The sequence below is a fragment of the Hippopotamus amphibius genome, chromosome X (genome assembly GCF_030028045.1).
Source record: "Hippopotamus amphibius kiboko isolate mHipAmp2 chromosome X, mHipAmp2.hap2, whole genome shotgun sequence".
Lineage (NCBI taxonomy): Eukaryota > Metazoa > Chordata > Mammalia > Artiodactyla > Hippopotamidae > Hippopotamus > Hippopotamus amphibius.
In genome coordinates, this window is record NC_080203.1 from 107,975,776 (window position 1) to 107,996,114 (window position 20,339).

The following is a 20,339-nucleotide window of genomic DNA, read 5'->3' on the forward strand; positions in this document are numbered from 1 at the left end:
TAGCATAGACATATTTACACTCCCAACTGTGAAATGGATAGCTAGTGGAAAGTTGCTGTATAACAGAAGGAGATCAACTTGATGATGGGAGATGCCTTAGAGGGCCAGGACAGGGAGGGGAGGAGGGAGTCGCGGGAGGGAGGGGATATGGGGATGTATGTGTAAATACAGCTGATTCACTTTGGTGTATCTCAAAAGCTGGTACAAGAGTGTAAAGCAATTATATTCCAATAAAGAGCTTAAAAAAATCAGTTGGGGAAAAGATGGTGAATGTCCTAAATTTTCAAACATTGACCTATTTAAGAATAATGCATTTTTTTATCATAAAATCCATAAACATCCCTTAAAATCAAGTACGTGTTAATGGTTATACTGCAACTGGTTGGCAAAGGAGCTTATTCAGTAAAAATTATTTTAATTTAGCTAGACTTATTCATTATATCAAGGTTTAACTTTTTTTATGTTTCTTTTAAAAATGTTCAGAATGTTGATGTGTGATGATAACAGATTTGATTATGATACTTTGATATAAATGTATAATAATATATAACCTCTGTGCATACAGCTATCAATATACCCATCTATATTATCGTGTCTTCTCTTTATCTTTCATATATATGATGATTGTTTATAAATCTGCCAAATATTTTCACTTCATTTATGTCTAAATAAAATGTTCTCGTTTCCACTGTATTAACGAAAATATCTCTAACACTTTTACTCACTCTTTTGGAAAACTTGTTTTGATTCATTAATAATCATTAATTAAATATGGATTATATATATGAATTATAAATTATGCAATTTATATTTGTATATATAATTCATATGTGTTATGTGTATTCAATATTATATATAAATTGTATGTATGTAATTTACATATTGCATATATTATATATTATACATATAAATTATATATAATTTTATATAATATGTATTTATATATAATTATGTGTATGTATTACATACGTATATAAAAATGGTGAATAAAAATTCATCATATCAAGTCATATTTTAGTTCAGTTTGTATTAAGTAATTATTTTCAAGGAATTTTTCTTATGTATGATTTCCCCAACACTGACACCAGGGAGTAAATCTCATTTCTTGTATATTACTACATTGTTCTTTGAACATATTAATTATTCAGCAAATAAGAGCTACCATAAAGGCCTGGGAATCCATCTTGACTTTCATTCCCTCTTTCCTTTTCCTCTTTACTAGTGTTTTCACAATGAAACAAAAACAACTTAAGTGTACTTTAAATGGTAAAAATTGGTGTGAGGAATTGCTGGTTGGTACTTGGCAAAGATGATATAAGAAAATAATACAAAAAATTAAATGTATTCTATATTCATAGTAATTTTTAGTCTACAAACAACAATCTTATTATCATTTTAGTCCTCAGAGAGCAACCCTTTGAGAATATGTTTTATTATCTCCACGTCACAAATGGCCTAATAGAGCTTGAATGACTGAAAGGATGTATATGAGATGTTATAAGTACTGGAGAATATACATGGATGTTCATAGCAGCGTTATTCATGATAGCCCCAAAATGGAAGCAACCCAGATGCCCATCAACTGATGAATAAAGAAAGAAAATGAATATATCCATACAATGCAATATTACTCAGTAGTGAAAAGTAATGAAGTACTGATACATGCTTCAGTATGGATGAACCTTGAAAGCATTATGCTAAGTGAAAGAAGTCAGTCACAAAAGACCATATAGTATATGATTACATTTGTTGGAAATGTCCACATTATGCAAATCTAAAGAGACAGAAAGTAAGGGAATGGTTGCCGAAGGCTAGGAGATTGAGGTGGTAGCATTGCCTCCCAAAACAATTGTTAGAAGCCTTTTCTAGAAACTGCAAACCAGAAAGATCATGTTGTACCCTAGATTAGTGTGGAAAACATAGCACAAAGTTTGTTAAGATAATGTATTATTTTAACAAGGAAGAAATTAAATGTTTTTTAAATGTAAATTTGGAAACAAAATTTGTAAAATAGTTTGAATTGCTTTCAATTGTGAGATGGAAGTTATATCAAGGAAATATTTTTTTGTTGTTTGGTTGTTCTTTTTCAGACATCAGGGAAGTAGCAGCATTAGTTACGACAAAACAAGTATTTTCTTATTTCCTAAAACTTCAAAAGTGTGTTCTTTTGTTCTATAACTCTAGATTGCTGACATGATAGCATTCTTTTGTCCTTTTTTAAAAAATGTGATAAGAACCTATAACATGAGACCTACCCTCCTAATAAGCTTTTAAGTGTAAATAGAGTATTAACCGTAGGCACAGTGTTGTACAGCAGATCTCTAGAATTAACTCTTCCACAACTGAAACTTCATACCTGATGAACAGCAACTCTCCATTTCCCCCTCCTTTCACCCCCAGGCAACTACCATTCTATTCTCTGCTTTTATGAGTTTGAGTATATTAGATACTTGATATAAGTGGAATCATGCAATATTTGTTCTTTTATTACTGACTTATTTTACTTACTATAATGTCCTCCATATTTTTCCATGTTCTTCCATATGGCATGATTTCCTTCTTTTTTAAGGCTGAATAGTATACCATTGTATGTATATACCACATTGTCTTTACCCATTTACCCACTGATGAACATTGAGTTTGTTTCCATAACTTGGTTATTGTGAGTCATGCAGCAGTGAACATGAGAATACAGATACCTCTTTGAGATCCTGATTTCAATTCTTTTGGATTTGTACCCACAAGTGTGATTGCTGGGTCATATGGTAGTTTTATTTTTAATTTTGTGAGGAACCCTGTTTTCCTTAGTGGTTGTACCAGTTTACATTCTCGTCAATGTTGGTGGGTTTCAAATATTTGACATCCTCACTAGTGTTTATTTTCTCTTGTTTTTCTTTGGTAATAGCTCTCGCAACAAATGTAAGGTGATATCACATTGTGGTTTTGATGTGCATTTCTCTCATAATTAGTGATGTTGAGCATCTTTAAAATACCTGTTGTTTTCCTCTATGTTTTCTTCTAGGAGTTTTATGGTTCCAGTTTTTTGTTTAAGTCTTTAATCTATTTTGAGTTGGTTTTTGTGTATGGTGTAAGATAAGGGTCCAATTTTATCCTTTTGCATGTGGATATTCATTTTTCCCACCACCATTAGACTATCCTTTCCTCATTGTGTGTTCTTGGCACCCTTGTCCTAGATTAGTTGATCATGTATGTGTGGGTTTATATCATATATGTATGGGCCCTCTATTCTTTTTTTTAATTTTTTTTTATTTTATTGGCTGTGTTGGGTCTTGGTTGCTGCACACGGGCTTTCTCTAGTTGTGCAGAGCAGGGGCTACTCTTTGTTGTGGTGCTCGGGCTTCTCATTGCAGTGGCCTCTCTTGTTGCAGAGCATGGGCTCTAGGCGCATGGGCTTCAGTAGTTGTGGTACATGGGCTCAATAGTTGTGGCTGACGGGCTCTAGAGAGCAGGCTCAATAGTTGTGGCACACGGGCTTAGTTGCTCCACGGCATGTGGTATCTTCCTAGGGCAGGGCTTGAACCCATGTCCCCTGCATTGGCAGGCGGATTCTTACCCACTGCGCCACCTAGGAAGCCCCAGGGCCCTCTATTCTATTCCATTAGTCAATATGTCTGTCTTTATGCCAGTATCATACTGTTTTAATAACTTTAGCTTTGTAATATATTTTGAAATCAGGAATTGTTGCTGCCCTCCAGCTTTGTTCTTTCTCAAGGTTGTCTTGGTTATTTGTGGTGTTTTATGGTTCCACATGAATTTTAGAGTTTTTTTTTCTTTTTTTGTAAAAAATTACATTGGTGTTTTTATAGGGATTGCATTAATCTGTTAACCTTTTGGCATGACACTGTCTTGAACTTTCATTCACTAGTTCAGCATACTTTTGAACACCTGCTACGTGCCATGAAAGTATTGGCTGCTAGGTATTTAGTGGAGAAAATTAAAAGGAAGATTTATGTCTTCATGAAGCTTACAGGAATAAAGGTAAAAAAACAAATGAATATCTAAATTATATTATCACAGATTATAATCACTTAAAAATATTATTCTGGGATAATGACATTTGAGCCAAACTCACAGGATGTGTGGTGAGTTAAATGAAGGACATAAAGGAGAATGGAAATAAGCACAAATGCCCCAAAGTAGAGAAGAAGTGTTTGACACGTCCAAGAGGACAGAAATGAGGGAGGAAACTAGCAAATCATGGAAAAATTGGGATAAAATAAGGGTGGAGTTCATTCAGACCACCCTCTATAGGCTCCTGTTCAAAGTTTGGGCTTTATTTTAAAAGCCGTTGACATTTCTCAAAGAATTTCATTGAGGAGATTAAGTAATCTGATTCACATTTTTGAAAGATCTAAGAAGGGTCAGAACAGAAGCAGGGAGATGGGGAAATTGTAGCCATACAAGCACAACCTTGGACTAGGGTTGTGATAGGGTAGATAAGGAAAAGTGGAGGGAGCCCTTGATGTGGTGATGATCTGGGGACATGTGGTAGGGAATACTCTTACCAAAAATTACAGGGAATAATTTTTGCTTCCTATAGAGATAATAGAAAAAAAAATTTAGTGCAGCCAGCTAAAAGTGCTCCTTATGGCAGTAATATCAAGCTTTGTTGTTAGTGCCTGCTACTCCATGTTAAGATGCTGAGATTGGGAGGGGAAACAAAGGTTGACCTGAGCTAGCTCTTTCAGCTCCACATCAGAAAACTGACCTAATTTACTTTTATATCTAAGTAAGGGATTCTTTTATTCTAGAAGACATAATCTGTATCTCTTTGCTCTTTAACTCCAGAAAAAAAGAAAAGCTGTTTGTAAATGATCCTTTTCACAGTTTTCTTTATCAATACCACCAACAGCAAGAATAATAGACATATTTATTTAAGCTGGATATGTGTTTCATACTGGGAGGTACAGAAATTGTTCCTTGGCCTTGAGAATCTTGGGAACATATACTAAATGCCAAGTGGAGCATGAAAAATAAAAATATTTTAAATATTTATTTAACAGAAGCTCTTGAAGATAGGATTGCTGAGCCAGTTGGGCTAATTTTAGAAAAAAATGTGGAAAAGAAGGAAAATGCAGCAACCCCTTCCCAAACACTTCTCTTATATTGTAATAAATAGTTCAGTAGTGTAGAATTTATACTTACCACAAACTTGGTTAGGAAATTGTAATTAAAGTGGAAAGTGAATAATTTATTCAAGAGATAGATTACTGGAGCAATGATTGTGAAAAGGACCCAGATTTCTGTTGATTCATTGGAGACATGGCTTTTTAAAACATTCTGAGGTGATCCTAGATAAAATTCCTAGAAACCCATCTGCTTTTCTCACGTCAGAACACACCTAGGACCCTTTGTAGGAATGGAGTCTGAGCAGCAGGGACTTTTAGCAGAGGGAGTGGCATAAGCACAAAGCCTAGAATTTGGTGATAGGTTTTTGTTGGAGGATAGGGTGTTTATGGTGATGGGACATTGGGCTGAAAAGTTCATTGCATTCCAGTCACAAAGGTTGTTGAAAGTCAAACTAAGTAACTTATATGTTCATTTTGGAAATTCAAGTTTCCATACTTATAATTCCTTACATTCCTAAGTCTGATTTTTTTTTTTTTTTTTTTTTTTTTTGGCTCTAGATGCACAGGCTTCAGTAGCTGCAGCATGCTGGCTCAGTAATTGTGGCACATAGGCCCTAGAACCAGTGGGCTTTACTAGTTGCGGTGCGTGGGTTCAGTAGTAGCCCTTGGGCTCTAGGGCATTCAGGCTTCAGTTGTTGTGGTTGTGTGGGTTGTAGAGCTCAGGCTCAGTAGTTGTGGCACACGGGCTTAGTTGCTCTGCGGCATGTGGGATCTTCCCGGACCAGAAATTGAACCCATGTACCCTGCATTGGCAAGCAGATTCTTAACCACTGTGTACCAGGGAAGTCCCTTTTCCTAAGTCTTTTAAGGAGAGTTTATAGTATGTTAATAATCATATACTGTGGGTCCCCTCTTTTTTTTTTTAAGATTTATTTCATTGTTTATTTTATTTATTTGGCTGCATTGGGTCTTTGTTGCTGTGCACAGGCTTTCTCCAGTTGTGGCAAGTGGGGGCTACTCTTCCTTGCAGTGCGAGGGTTTCGCATTGCGGTGGCTTCTCTTGTTGTGGAGCAAGGGCTCTAGGTATGCGGACTTCAGTAGTTGCAGTACGTGGGCTCAGTAGTTGTGGCTTGCAGGCTCTAGAGCGCAGGCTCAGTAGTAGTGGCGCACAGGCTAGTTGCTCTGCGGCATGTGGGATCCTCCCAGACCGGGGCTCTAACCTGTGTCCCCTTCATTGGGAGGCAGATTCTTAACCACTGCACCACCAGGGAAGCCCCCTTCTTCTTTTTTGACATCTTCTGGCAGTGTTCACATTTTAAAGAAATACTTGTTCTGTGTCATGGTTTATGTCATTTAATAAGGCTGAGAGTTGCAGAAGAAGGTCTTTTTTGGTTACATTTTCTCTCTGTCATTCTTTTAACTGTGAGGGATGGGGAAGAATTTGGAGTCTACTTGGTATGAAATAAAGAGAGCTTCAACTTGAGCGTTCTTCCTAAGTAGCTATATCAAAGAAGAAGGAAGTGCTGTTAGTTCAGTTAGTTTCTACACATACACGTAAAACTCATATAAGTCATCAGTAATTTCTACTTATAAATTATGGGAAATTCAAGTTGCAGTCAACTTCATATTCACAGCAGAAGTTTCAATGTTTTTAAATGCTGTCACTATACAGACTGCTAATAAATATTCTCTCTTTCTCTCTCCAAATGGATTACTTTCCCCAGCTTCTATATAAGCACTTCCTAATAGAAATGTAATATGAGAGATATGTGTAATTTTAAATTTTCTAATAGTCATATTAAAAAGAAGCCGGTGAAAGTAATTTAATTGCCTATTTTATTTAAACAGATACATCCAAATATCACTTTAACATGGAGTCAAAATTAAAAGTTATAGAGATATTTTTACATTATTTCTGTGCTAATTTTTCAGAACCTGGTGTATATTTGCACTTGCCGAACATCTCAATTCAGACTAACCACATTTCAAGTGTTCAATAGACGTATGTGTCTAGTGGCTACCATATTGGACAGCACAGTTTTATATTTTTTTCTCTCTACTCCATCATCTTAGTGATGTTTAAGTACCTTTCTTTTCTCTGAGTAGTTTTAACTTTTTCTGATGGGTAGAAATAGTTGTGATTCTTTTTCAAAAAAGTGCCATACATAACCTACTATTCTGAGATCAGTACTTAGTATGAGATGCTCTACCTACCATAATAATGCATGTAAAGTAACTCTGTCTTGCAAATGGGAAGAAAATCTGAATTTTCAAAGTAGATCTCTGTTTACCTTGCTTTTCAGTTAGTTTTTTACCCCTTGACATAGACTCATGTGTATCAGAAAATATAGCACTTAATTCTACACATGGCTCTCTCTCTTTTTATTTAATAATGGAATAATCTTGCCTTGTCTCTCCTGTGCTCTCCTTTGCTCTCCTCTCTTTTCTCTTCTGTGAAGTCCTTCCTCATTTTAAATCAATTGGATAAAACGGAAGAAATTTTTTAACAAAAGATACAAAAGACATTTTTAGATCTCAATTTCTTCATACTTTGTCATCGCCATCCTTCATATGGCTATACTAAAGGACTGGAGATCAGTGGGTTTTTTTGTAACCTTTCAAGATAATCAGTAGTGTATACAGAATGGTCGCCCTTAACATTTACTTTCCCAATAATCCATAACACATGCTTCCAAAACTACCATCACGTATTAATTTTAATTTTGTAGAATATATTTCCCTAATCATTAAACATTAATAAGATTTCTAGATTTTTAAATGACACTTTAGCAATAGAATTATAGAAACTGTCATAAGAATCTTTAAATGAATGTCATGTATTTATAAGCAATGTATGGCTAAATGTTAAATACTCAGGCCATTTTTTTCATGGGCCTGGGATGGGCCAAATGATATCAATAGAACCTTGTGATATTTTAGGATGGTTGGTTATTAAATTGGATATGTTTATTATTGCTTTCAGTAAAGAACAAAAAGGATCAGTTGAGTTATTAAGCTCCATTTCTACATAAAAGGAAGAACAGGAATTTCTCTAGCTGGAGCAGGGCTAGTTCTGCTCCTACACTGGAATCACAGGGGCAGCATCCACACATATCTCATTGACTGGTAGGTAGAGCATCTCATACTAAGTTTGCCCTTGGGTGCAACTAGCTTCTGCACCAAACTTTTTCATTCTCTTTAATCTGAAACAGAATTAGTAATCCTTCACTAGTATTCTCCATTATGTCTAGTTTAAATGAGATCAACTGTGTGTTTTATAATCACTGTTAAAATAGTGTAGTTTATAGCCAATGTTAAGCTGCTACAAGGTAAATCACGTTAGCTAATGAATTCTTTTTTGTATCTAGGGGGAAAACATGAGTAAAATATCCTTGTTTTTAGTTGTATCTTATAAACAAAGAGTCATGCGTTTTACCTACAGACGTGGCCTCTGAGTCCTGGATTCATATGTCCCACTACTTCCTTAACCTTTTCATCTAGACCTCCCAGTAAGTTGCAGAAAGATAAACTCTTGGTGGGCAGCTCTGCAACCAAGAACCATTTCCTTTTTGGTCCCTCTAACATCAGGGGAAAGAACCATCTGTGGAGTTGCACAATCAGGAAACTCAGAGTTATCCTTGATATTCCCTGTTCCTCACCCACTCCCTCTCCCATTTCTGTTCAATCGCCAAGTCTATGTATTTTTATCTCCTAAATAGCTCCCACATCCAAACTTTGTATTTCTTGTCATCGTATTAGTCTAACCTACTCTGGTTTCTTGCCTGGACTACTAAATTGTCTCTTGCACATCCATTCTTGATACTGAGAAATCTGTATTCTACATTTCAACCAAAATTATTTTTCTTAAGGAAAATCTAACCATGTCACTTTTTTGTGCGTATAACATGTTCAGTGACTTCCATTGGCCCTTAGTTTAAAGGTGCCTGAAAGGCCCTGAGTAATGTGGACTTGGCCTATCTCCAGGCACAGCCTCATCCATGCTTATTTTCTCACTTCATATTAATCTTTCATTTACTGAAGACGGCCTGGTCTTCCTTACCTCAGATCTTGCGTATGTCCTCCCAGGAGCCCTAGCATAGCTAATTTTCATTCGTTCATATTTTGCTCAAAAGTTAATCCTTATGAGATCTCAGTCTATATGTGATGTTCCTATTATTTACTGTCATAGTACTTTGTATTTCTCTTTTCTAAAATTAATTACAATTTGATCAAAACTGTATTAGAATATTATCTGGCTCCATGAGTAAAGTGTGAAATCAACCAACACAGGAACTCTGTTTTCTTCATTATTGCATTCCGAAAAGGTATCATCAAGGCTGAAATATGATTGACGATCAATAAATACTTGAAAAAATAAATTTAATAAATGATGTAATACACTAAATGTTAAATGTATACATATATATTTCTCGTACGTGTGTGTGTGTGTGTGTGTGTGTGTATGTGTGTAGAGAGAGAGAGAGAGAGACTTTTTTCCATGTGGTGGTGCTCAAATTCTTTTCCTTCGGAAATCACGAATCCTCTCCCTAGACGCTAACTACAACGGTTTTTCGGCATCAGTTCCTGGTTAGACTGTAATAAAAACTGTTGCTTTATAAATGGTTCTATTCCAAACTGGTAGAATTTAGATCATGATTTTGTTCCTTTTCAAAAGAATTCCAGGACACAAAAACATATGTGCGTGCATTCTCTCATTCTGTCTCTCTCTTTACAACATGAGGTACATTATACATATTCTTTACTATTTGTTCATTTTTAGCCAGACTAACACATTTTAAATGTAGAAATGAACTGTACCAGAAAAAAAAATCATTGCAATTAAAGAAAGTCTACCTTAGTAGTCTAGAAACCATTGCAGTGAGAAAGGATAAGAGAGATAAAAGATAAGAAAGTCAATTTAAGCTATTCAGAATTTAGAAGGTTCCATAGGGATTAGAAAGACTTAATAGATAGGATGAAAATAATGTCTAAATTCTTCAGGTAAATTTTTTCTCCTCTTGTTCAGATTCTAGGCTTCACCAAGCATGGGTTTCCTTCTATGTTCCTGGCAAAGGAATTCTGTTTTTGTGCTCAAGGTTACGCTCTTTAACCTGCAGTTATTCATTCAGCAAATCCCGGGTCCTTGCATGGTAATATACTGGTCTTTGGGGATAGATCACTAAGCTAGAACCATGTGTTCCTTGCTGTCATGACACTTGTAATCTAGGGAAAGATGTAGCCATTAATCATATAATCAAACTGGTGTTTTTATAATTAATGTGAGATGAGTGCTTGGATAGAAAAGTCCAGGGCCAGGGCTCTGAAACTAAATAAAGGAACCTTATTCAGGCTGGGATGGCCTGAGAAAACTTCCTTGAGAATGCACTGCTAGACACAGAAGCTTAAAGATGAACAGGAATTAGTGAGACTAAAGGTAGCAGGTGCCGGCTAGCTAAGAATCTGAGCAGTTCTGTGTCCCCAGAGCACAGAGAAAAGAGAGTGATATGAGGTGAGCCTAGAGAGGCAAACAGTCTAGAAGGGCCTTTTATGAGCCATGGTGAGGGTTCTAGATGTTAACATGAGAAAAATGAAACAATACTGCTGGGTTTTAAGCTGTTATAAAACATCATAAATGGGTTTTGTATTTTCAGAAACTGAGCAAAGAAGATAGATTGAAATGAAGCAAAAGTACATGTGGAGACACTAGGAAGGATCTTCCCTTCTGTGGGTTTTTGCTTGAGCTAAATAACTTACCTGTGAGATACTAACAAAAGCATTTCGTCTTTTCACAAGTCGTTCTTAGAATAGAGTGGAGGTTTGGTTTGGCTCTCAGCGGGAGGACTTTCCGTCTTGCATCTTAATACTGATCAGAAGCAGTTATACAGAAAAAGATCAACAGTTCAGAAACTGAAATATTTCCCTTCTCATTAAACTGAAAGACCAGAAGGAAGCTAAAGAAGGGAGAAGACAATCAGGGACCCCCTTAGAAATGAAGTGGACTTGAGGGTGAGATTAGAGCCCATTGGGTAACTATTCCCACAGCTCTTCAGATGTGTTTCCTGATTGGTGAACCCATACAAGGGTAGTGAGGTAGCTAGTTCAGAAACTATGGACTTGCTAGGTCCTGTTTCAGTTCTAGCTCCTCCCCAGAGCAATTTGCCTCTGAAACACCCAGAGAGTTTACTCAGGATCCAGATAGCAGGGGAAAAAAATGTGCCCAAACATCCCGAATCAGAATACAGAATCAGACGTTCCCCCTATGCAATATGGTGAATAGTGCCCACATGCAGTGGTGGTCTGGATTCTTCAATACTTTATCAGAGTTTTGAAGAGAACCTGAGACATTACATAATGTAAATTATTCATTGAATAATGCAAATTATGCATACTTTGTTGACATTTTGTTTAAATTAAGAGAAAGAAAAATAATATATCAATTTGTGATTATTTCTTAAGATCTAGCTAGAATTGTATTGGTTAATAGAAGAAAGATCAATCAAATTTATTATTGAATAATTTAGAGTGTTTCAGTGTTCATCTTCTTTCTGGATTTGAGAGATTTTTGTTTTATGTTGGCCTGTGCTGATAAACGATGGATTCTTTGAATTTATGACATTTTCTTTTTGTCAGTCTATCTGTCTATCTACCTCCTTCCCTCCTTTGGTCTATTACATAGGTGGATGCTGACTGAGTTTTGGACAATCAGTAATATTATAACATATATTTATAAGTTAAGTGACACTTATGCTTGTACTGTGCTCATGCTACCTTATTACTTTGGTGATAAGCTGACAAATCTGAAAATCTTTGTTTCTTCTCATTTAATGTAGGTACAATTACAACTATAAATACAATCTTTCCCCAGGATGCTGCTAATGCCAAGATTATCCTCAACACAGTCTAAACACTTTTCCAAAGACATGGTTAAATATGCTGCACAAAATAATGAACTATGCCTTGTATACATATTTTTAAATGACCATTAAGTATTAACCAGTACTGAAACAGCAGTATTTAAATAAACCAGGAGTTAAACAAATAAACCATTTTCATCCTTTTTGATACCATGTCCCTTGACCTCTATCTATTATTATCGTTTAATTTCTGATGTGATCATGATTCTCTTTGCAGGATGAAGTGGAAACTAACTTGTAAATTCAGTGTGTGTGTTAGAATAGTCATATGCATGCCTTGTATGTGTCCATGTGTGGACGTGTCTGTGTGTGTGTTTGTAAATCATTTCAGAGCAAGGTCAGGTTTGGCTATGTATCTGGTTCTCTAGAACGTAAAATTAGTTCAGAGGAACCTACCCCTCCCCACAAATGAAAGAACATGAGTGCCTCTATTCAGCTTTTGTTCTCTCCCTAGCAAGGAAGTATTCTCCTTTTATTATTAAACTCTTAGCATCTTATTAAGGTCTACAAAGACCTTCATGGTCATAGTTCCCAATGACCCCCCTGCCCTCATGTCCAACCGCACTCCACCTTGCTCACTTTGTTCTTGCTACACTTGCCTCCTTGCTGTGCTCCTACCTTGCTAGAAATACTCACATCTTTGGACTGTTACACTTGTTCTTACCCACCTGGGAAACCTTTCCTCTCTGTATTGACATGGCTCCCTCCTTTAGTGCTTTTAAGTCTCTTGTCAAGTGATACTTCCAAGGAGAGGGCTTTTTTATTCACTATCTAGTCACTTTCTATGCTTTTTATTTTATTTAATACTTTTATTATATTCAGAGAGTTTCTGTAACATATAGACCTTTTTTTAAATAATGAAAAAATAGACATCTGCATGCTAAGCTACTTACTAAACTTAAGAAATAGAATATTGGTAAAACCACTGATGTACTTTGTTGCCCCTCTCAAATTCCTTTCCCTCCCCTCTGTACCCACTCTCACTATCATCTCCAGGCAGATCTTCTCTCTGTCTGTTCTCACTGTCATTCCCTGCTCTCTCTATGAAAACTACACTTCCTAGGACCCTTTTTTAAATTTGGCTACCTGCTTGGTTCAGCCAGTGGGAGGCGCTTGGAGGATACTGAAGGTGAGAAGAGGAGAGAAGCTAGAATATTCTCTTCCCCTCTCAGTTTTACAGGGTGCATCTCCCTTGGTGGCTGAAAATGAATCCTCCAAGTTTCTAGCCCCCTCTGGGAACAGCATACCTCAGGGATGCTGCATTCCCAAAGGGAATCCCCCTGTGAATTCACCTCCTGCTGGGTGGTTCCAATTACTGGTTTCTTGTAACACCATCTCATACCTCTTCCCTTTGTCCCTCTAACCGTGGAGGTGGTAGTGGCTGCCATTGATAATCTATTGATTACATACCATCCCTTGTGTAAATCCTCATTTACTCTACCATTTTTATATCTAATTCTCGATCTTAAATTTCTTTTATTGCATTCTCTGAAAGGATCTTGCCCGCCCCCCCAACTTAATTTTTCTTCACTGCCATTTATTTCTATTAGCCATTACAGTCTTTTGATTTGTTTGTTAATTTCCTGACTCACCAATTAGATTTTAAGCACCATGAAAGCTAAGGCTTTGCTTTTTTAAATTTTTACTTCTTGCTTCCCTGGTGCTCAGAGCAGTGAATAAATATTGGCTGAATGAAGGAATAATAAATGACTTCAATTAATTCTCCCCAAAGTATCTACATCCCCATTTTTATAAATGAGGTCTGAGATGCTAAAATGTTAAGTACTTTGCCAAAGCTAGTGAGTGGAGAGCCAATTCCAAAACACAGGTTTTCTGAACTGCAGAATCAGACTTGCTAATTGTCGTGCTACACAGCCTCTTTCTGTACAAACGGAATGGAGAGGCAATTCTGTTAGGTGTTCATAAAAAACCTGCTGATCTTTTTCTAATAAAAAGTAATCCTAATATCTTCATCAACTCTTTCTATACTTCTCTCCTGACATCTATTCATCATCTGGATAAAATTGGACTGGTTCATATCACCTCTGGCAAGCTTCTAATAAATGTTTATTGTGTCCCAGCCACTGCCACAAGGGAAACAAGCGCTGTTTTCCAGAATGTATATGTTCAAGTTCAATTAAACCAAACTTTATACATTTTATAATCTATCCAACATATCTCCTTGTCTCTACCCATAGACCCGTCTCCTTCCAACTCTTTGTTTCATCATAATTAAATACCCCTTTACTTCAGTACTATTCATGAGTTCCGTCTTTCTTTTTATTAATAATTATCTAGCATTCAGATGTATCTAGTCAGCAGAGAAACACGTTATTTATATGAAAGAAAGTAATGAGGTTTAAAAGCACCACAGAGATCTTTCGAGATCCTTCAGTATGAAATCAGAAGCACTGAGGTTAAAGAAGTCCTCTTAAAATAGTTTTGGGCATGAACTGCCAAACAATATAAGCACATTGAGTAAAATTCTCAGTATCCCTTTCTAACACACTTGCTAAAGAGATATTTTCCATTTCAAACCGCCACTAACTAGCATACAAAATACTTTCCTATGTTCTCCTCATTTAGTTTAGAAGGAATTGGTATATACAACTGAAACTCATATGCTATCTGATAAAAATAATGTGGTTTAAATAATGCCATTTATCTTTTATTCTTTTTCAGTAACGTAATATTTCTTATAGTAATAAAGGTCCAGACTGTTCCTTTCGTTTTCTCCCAAGTCTCCAAGACACTATCCCTGTAGGCCTAGTCAGTATTTTTTTTTTTTTTTAGTATTTTTTTTTCAAGCAGCTCTTTATTGGAATGTAATTGCTTTACACTATTGTGCCATTTTTTGCTGTACAACAAAGTGAATCAGCTGTATTTATACATATATCCCCATATCCCCTCCCTCCGGCGACTCCTTCACACCTTCCCTATCCCAGCCCTCTAAGTCATCACCCATCATGGCATTCATCTCCCTGTGTTATGCAGCAGCTTCCCACTAGCCATCTATTTTACATTTGGTAGTGTATCTATGTCAGTGCTACTCTCTCACTTAGTCCCGGCTTCCCCTTCGCCGCCACCGCCCCCCCCCCCCCCCGCCCCCGTGTCCTCAAGTTTGTTCTCTACACCTGCATCTTTATTCTTGCCCTGTCACTGGGTTCATCAGTACCATTTTTTTTAGATTCCATATTTATGAGTTAGCATACGGTGTTTGTTTTTCTGGCTTACTTCGCTCTTTGATATAGTGATTTGAGCTAGTATTTTGTGCTGTGGTTTTATCTATTTAGGAAAATTTTCAGCCATTATCTCTTCAAGTATGGCTTCTGTCCCATGTTTCTCTGTGATTCTGGGATACATTTATGTTCATTTTACTGTTTTTTTTTTCTGTGTCTTTTATTCTCGTTTATTTTCCATCTGTTTGTCTCTCCATGCTTCATTCCAGATGTATACATACATATGTGTGTGTGTGTATATATATGTATGTTTCTGCCTTATCTTCAGGTTTACTAATTCTGTTTAGCTTTGTCTAATCTGCTTTTAAATCTATTCATTGTGTTATTACTTTTCATTTATTGCATGTTTCAGTTCTACAGTTTCTCTTTTATTCTCCTTAAAATGCTTAAAATCATTTTTATGGTTTCCAGTTTTATGCCAAAGTTCTCAACCTTGAACATGGTCAGTAGAGCTACTTAACTCACATAATCTGGTGGGTGTGTGTATAAAGTAGAAAATAATGTATAGTAATAAATAGTAAATATACACATATGCATTTTAAACTTAAAGCTTATATATAACTATATATATGCACATACACATGCACACATCGTACTTTCCCATATATATGTATTTCATCCCCTAATTTTATATCCAGTTGGAATGAATGTGTGTACATATACATGTGTGTGTGTTTGTATATGTTAGAGAAAGTACATTGTTTGTTGGTGGCTTTGACTTTGAACAAGATGATCTTGGTTTAAAATCCTGGTTGTGACACTTACTAGATGTTTGACTCTGAGCAAATCAGTTGGCCTTCTTTTGTAGCCTCCCTTTCCTCAAATGTAAATGGAATAAAAGTGCATATCTCACAGGTTTATTGTAAGAAGTAAGAATGATAATGTGTGTGATCATTATTAGAGTTTCTGACACATACTAAACACATATAAATTGTGTTTCTTCTAGTAAAATACAACATGAAATGATGTAATTTAAAATATCACCTGCTGTATATAATGATGATGATACAGAAAGAGAGTAGTCTTCAAAGTCAAATATACGTGAATTCTACTTGGTTTCTCCAACTACCATCTGTGTTACCTTTGGCAAGTTACTCAGCCTTTCTGTTGCTGCATTCCCTCACCTTAAAAAACATGAATTTAACAGTGCAAATCTTGCAAGGCTGATAGCATTTGATGTAATATATGCACAGTTTCTGTCAAAATATCAGGCACGTAGTAGGAATTTATCTTCAATATCATAAGCGTATTCTAATCTGTATTTTCAGGTTTTCACATTTTGTTAATATTTGTTATTATTAGTATGACTGAGTTTGCTGTCAACTTAGGAAAATGAATGACAAAGTTTAAAATGGTTAAATCATTTTCTTTTTTTTCCCCGTTCGATAAAGTTTTGGACACTTTGCCACCCATACGCTATCAAGAGACCATGACTACCATCCTCAGGTGGATCCAGCAGTCAGAAACCAAACTCTCTATACCTCAGGTTACTGTCACTGAATATGAGATCATGGAGCAGAGGCTTGGGGAGATACAGGTCTGTGACTATTTAAATGTCGTAAACAATACAATACAGATCTCATCTGGCAAGCAATCACATTGGTATAACCTTAATATAAGACTGGAAGTAAAATAATCTTGGCAAGTATGATAGTTTGCCAGCTGAAAAATGAAGATTAATAATTTAAAAGTGTAATATTTTATGCATGTGTGCCTTCTTTCCATAAAAGTTCTATCTTTGAAGACAATGATATGGTCTACTTAGGAAATATATTCTTTCTTGCTTAGTGTATATTTTCAGAAACATGGATTTTGATTATTATAATAGCTCTGGTATTATTCCTCCCCTTCGCTTGCTGATTTATACCTCATCTCACATTTTCAAACAGAAAGTGGTAAAATTAATGTAGTTATAAAATTAGTTTTAATTTAAAACCTTCTTTGATGTAATATTGTAATTAGTGTTTTGAGTTCTACTAACTGTATTTTAACAGTCTTATATCAGAAAATAAAATACTAATATGGGAAATGAAAGAAATAATTTGTATGAGATTTTAGAATACTTTCCCTACTAATTCTCAAAAGCCTGTGTTGTATATCTAATCACATTTTATTTTGTAAGGTATTAAAACACATTCATTCATTATATTTAAGAGCTGAGATAATATGTTCACATTTTGAGAATTAAAAAAAAATTAAGAATTTAACTTTGCTATATCAAGAGTTCTTTTCCAGGACTTAAATATTCCAAAAAAAGTAATTTTAGAAGTATTTCTTCAAAGAAATCTGTATTTAAACATTTCCCAGTATATATTGTCCTATTAAACTATTTCCTCTACTATAATACCGAACAACCTGTAACTGTTTAGTCTTTTTTCCCCTTTATGTTGTTGTATGTAATACCTGGAATAATTACAAAATTTACTTTGAAGAATATGCAACTTAATAGAAGTATAAATGTAAGCAACATAAGAGTACAAAGGTATAGCAATTAGGGGAGTGGGTTAAGTATATAAGAAATGGTTTGCAGATGAATGGAAGAGTATATTTTCATTGATTAAACAGTGATGAAGGGAGAATTATAAATATTGAAAAAACGAATTAAGTAACTGAAAAAATGAAGTAAAACCTTGTGTCAGATTTTACACCAAAACAAACTACCACATAGATTAAAAGTTCAAAAATATTTTAATCATAAATTTTGGAAAAATTTTTAATAAAACTCTTTAAAAACATATCATGGAGAAGCAAAAAAATCAATGGAAATGATCACAAACATTGTAAAAATACCAGAGCCAATTTTAAAGAAAAATGAGATAAGGAAAACATTTGTCTGAGTAAGTCATTAATAAGGTAGTCGACAAAAAGAGACATAAATGGCCATTAATTCTATGAAAAATTGTAACTGAAATTGTAAAGGATGTAGTACAGATTTATAAAATGAGATATCATTTTTATGTACTGAATTGCAAAAAGAAACCTAAAAAAAAAACCAAATGAATATAACAAAACAAAAACAGACTCATATAGAGAACAAACTAGTGGTTGGCAGTGGGCAGAGGGGTGGGGGAGGGGCAAGATGGGGGTATGGGATTAAGAGGTAAAGACCACTATGTGTAAAACAAGTAAGATACAAGGATATCTTGTACAGCACAGGGCATATAGCCAATATTTTGTAATAACTTTAAATGGAGTATCATCTATTAAAACATTGAGTTACTATGTTGTACACCTAAAATAATATTTTAAATTAACTATAATTTTAGAAAACTCTAAGGATGTAATACAGATTTACAAAATGAGATGCTATTTTTTACATATTAAATTGCAAAAGGAAAGGAAAAAGAAAGAAACCCAAAAGATATAGTAGGTACAGGTCTTGCAGCAATGAACTACATTCTCACTTACTGGTGGGAATGTAAATTGAATGTAAATTCTGTTGAGCAAAACTTTTCAGATATAGATAGATATATAGATAAGTAGATCATAAACATAAAAGTGGAAAACTTAAAATTAATTTATACAGCTAAAAATGGGAAAGTTAAATGAACTGCAGAAGCAATTAAAATCTACGTTTTTGAAAAATACTTAATGACATCGAAAAAGGCTCACAGTAAATTGCTTAGCTCAAAATGTAGTTCTATGCATATTAGATATTGTGTAAATAATCAAAGGTAACAGTTTAATAAAGTAAAATAAAAATAAAGTTAAAAATAATTAACATATCACAAAATAAACATGATACGCAACCACAAAATGTGTTCGACACATAACTATGTGTATGTGAATGTAAAATATGATCAGCTTTTCAGTATTTCATTTTACATAGAAAAATCTAGAAGTTTATATAAAAATAACAGTTGTATATAATGGGTATTTTTTTCCATTTTTTAATCTTCAACTTTGTTAGTTTATAACCAGAAAGTAACATTTAAATAAATACTGAATAGGGGAAACCTAAAGATATTCACCCTGTTATAGGGGATGGAATAGATTATACACTACAAATGTAAAATCAGGTTTGTAACTTCTGCCCCAAATTACCCTAGAATTTCACTGTGATACTACAAAATAGAACAATGTCTTTTGAAAAATAAGAAACATTCATTAACTGGCTTTAGTAGACCATCCATCTGGTAACTTATTCAGAGCTTTGTTCTCACATATATCAATCTGATTGTTATATTTTTATCTATGAAGGTTAGAAGTTACCTTAGTAAAGGCTCAGTAGAATTAAGTTAAACTCCATTAATTGAATCATAAATGCAGTTATAAATATACAGACAAAATGTAATAAAATTAGGTGTGCTAGAGCTCTTTGTTTCAGTAAAATATAGTTTTGTATATATTTGGCGTTGTTCATAAGAATAGGCATAGATTTTTAAATAAAATATTACTAAATAATGTGTGAATTACTGTTATGATTAAAGGTAGAATTTAAGTTACTAATTATTTTATAACTGCTGTTACATCATTTATGTTTTAGATGTTTGAATCACGTAGCTTTCATTTTAAGTAATTTATCTGAAACTCATCAATGAAATTGAACAATGAAACTCATTAGTGTTCATCAATTAGTATGAATGCACTTTCTTCTTTTTAATTTTGAGGCTTTACAAAGCTCTCTGAAAGAGCAACAAAATGACCTAAACTATCTCAGCACCACTGTAAAAGAGATGTCAAGGAAAGCGCCCTCTCATGTTAGCCGGAAATATCAATCAGAACTTGAAGAGATTGAGGGCCGATGGAAGAAACTCTCTGCCCAGCTGGTCGAACATTGCCAAAAGCTAGAGGAGCAAATGGGTAAACTCCGAAAGCTGGAGGTAACTCAAGATTTTACTTTTTATATTTTTTTCTTTACTTGTTTCTCTCCTAACGATGAGTTATGAAATTGAAAGACATTTAGCCTCCATAGTCCCTCAAAGTCGGTGATAAGGTCAAAAGACACAAATCTGCCTCAGAGGAGTGTAGTTTGCCTGTTGATTTTAAGAAAACATTAATTAAGAGTTCTGCTTCTTAGATTTTCTTTGGAATTAGTTTTATTTTTTCACCAGTATCAATAGGACGTAAACATGTTTTTAGCGCAATACTTTTCA

The 20,339-nt window shown here is 34.8% G+C and overlaps 1 protein-coding gene across 5 annotated transcripts in view; it reads left to right on the forward strand.

Annotated features, from left to right (window-relative positions):
- Positions 1-20,339, forward strand: part of DMD (dystrophin) — a 1,940,210-nt gene that overhangs the window by 635,319 nt on the left and 1,284,552 nt on the right. For all 5 annotated transcript variants that reach the window (XM_057717394.1, XM_057717395.1, XM_057717398.1 and 2 more), the window contains 2 exons: positions 16,635-16,780; positions 19,854-20,066. In XM_057717394.1, the coding sequence (XP_057573377.1) occupies positions 16,635-16,780; positions 19,854-20,066 (359 nt within the window). The remainder of the gene's footprint in view (positions 1-16,634; positions 16,781-19,853; positions 20,067-20,339) is intronic.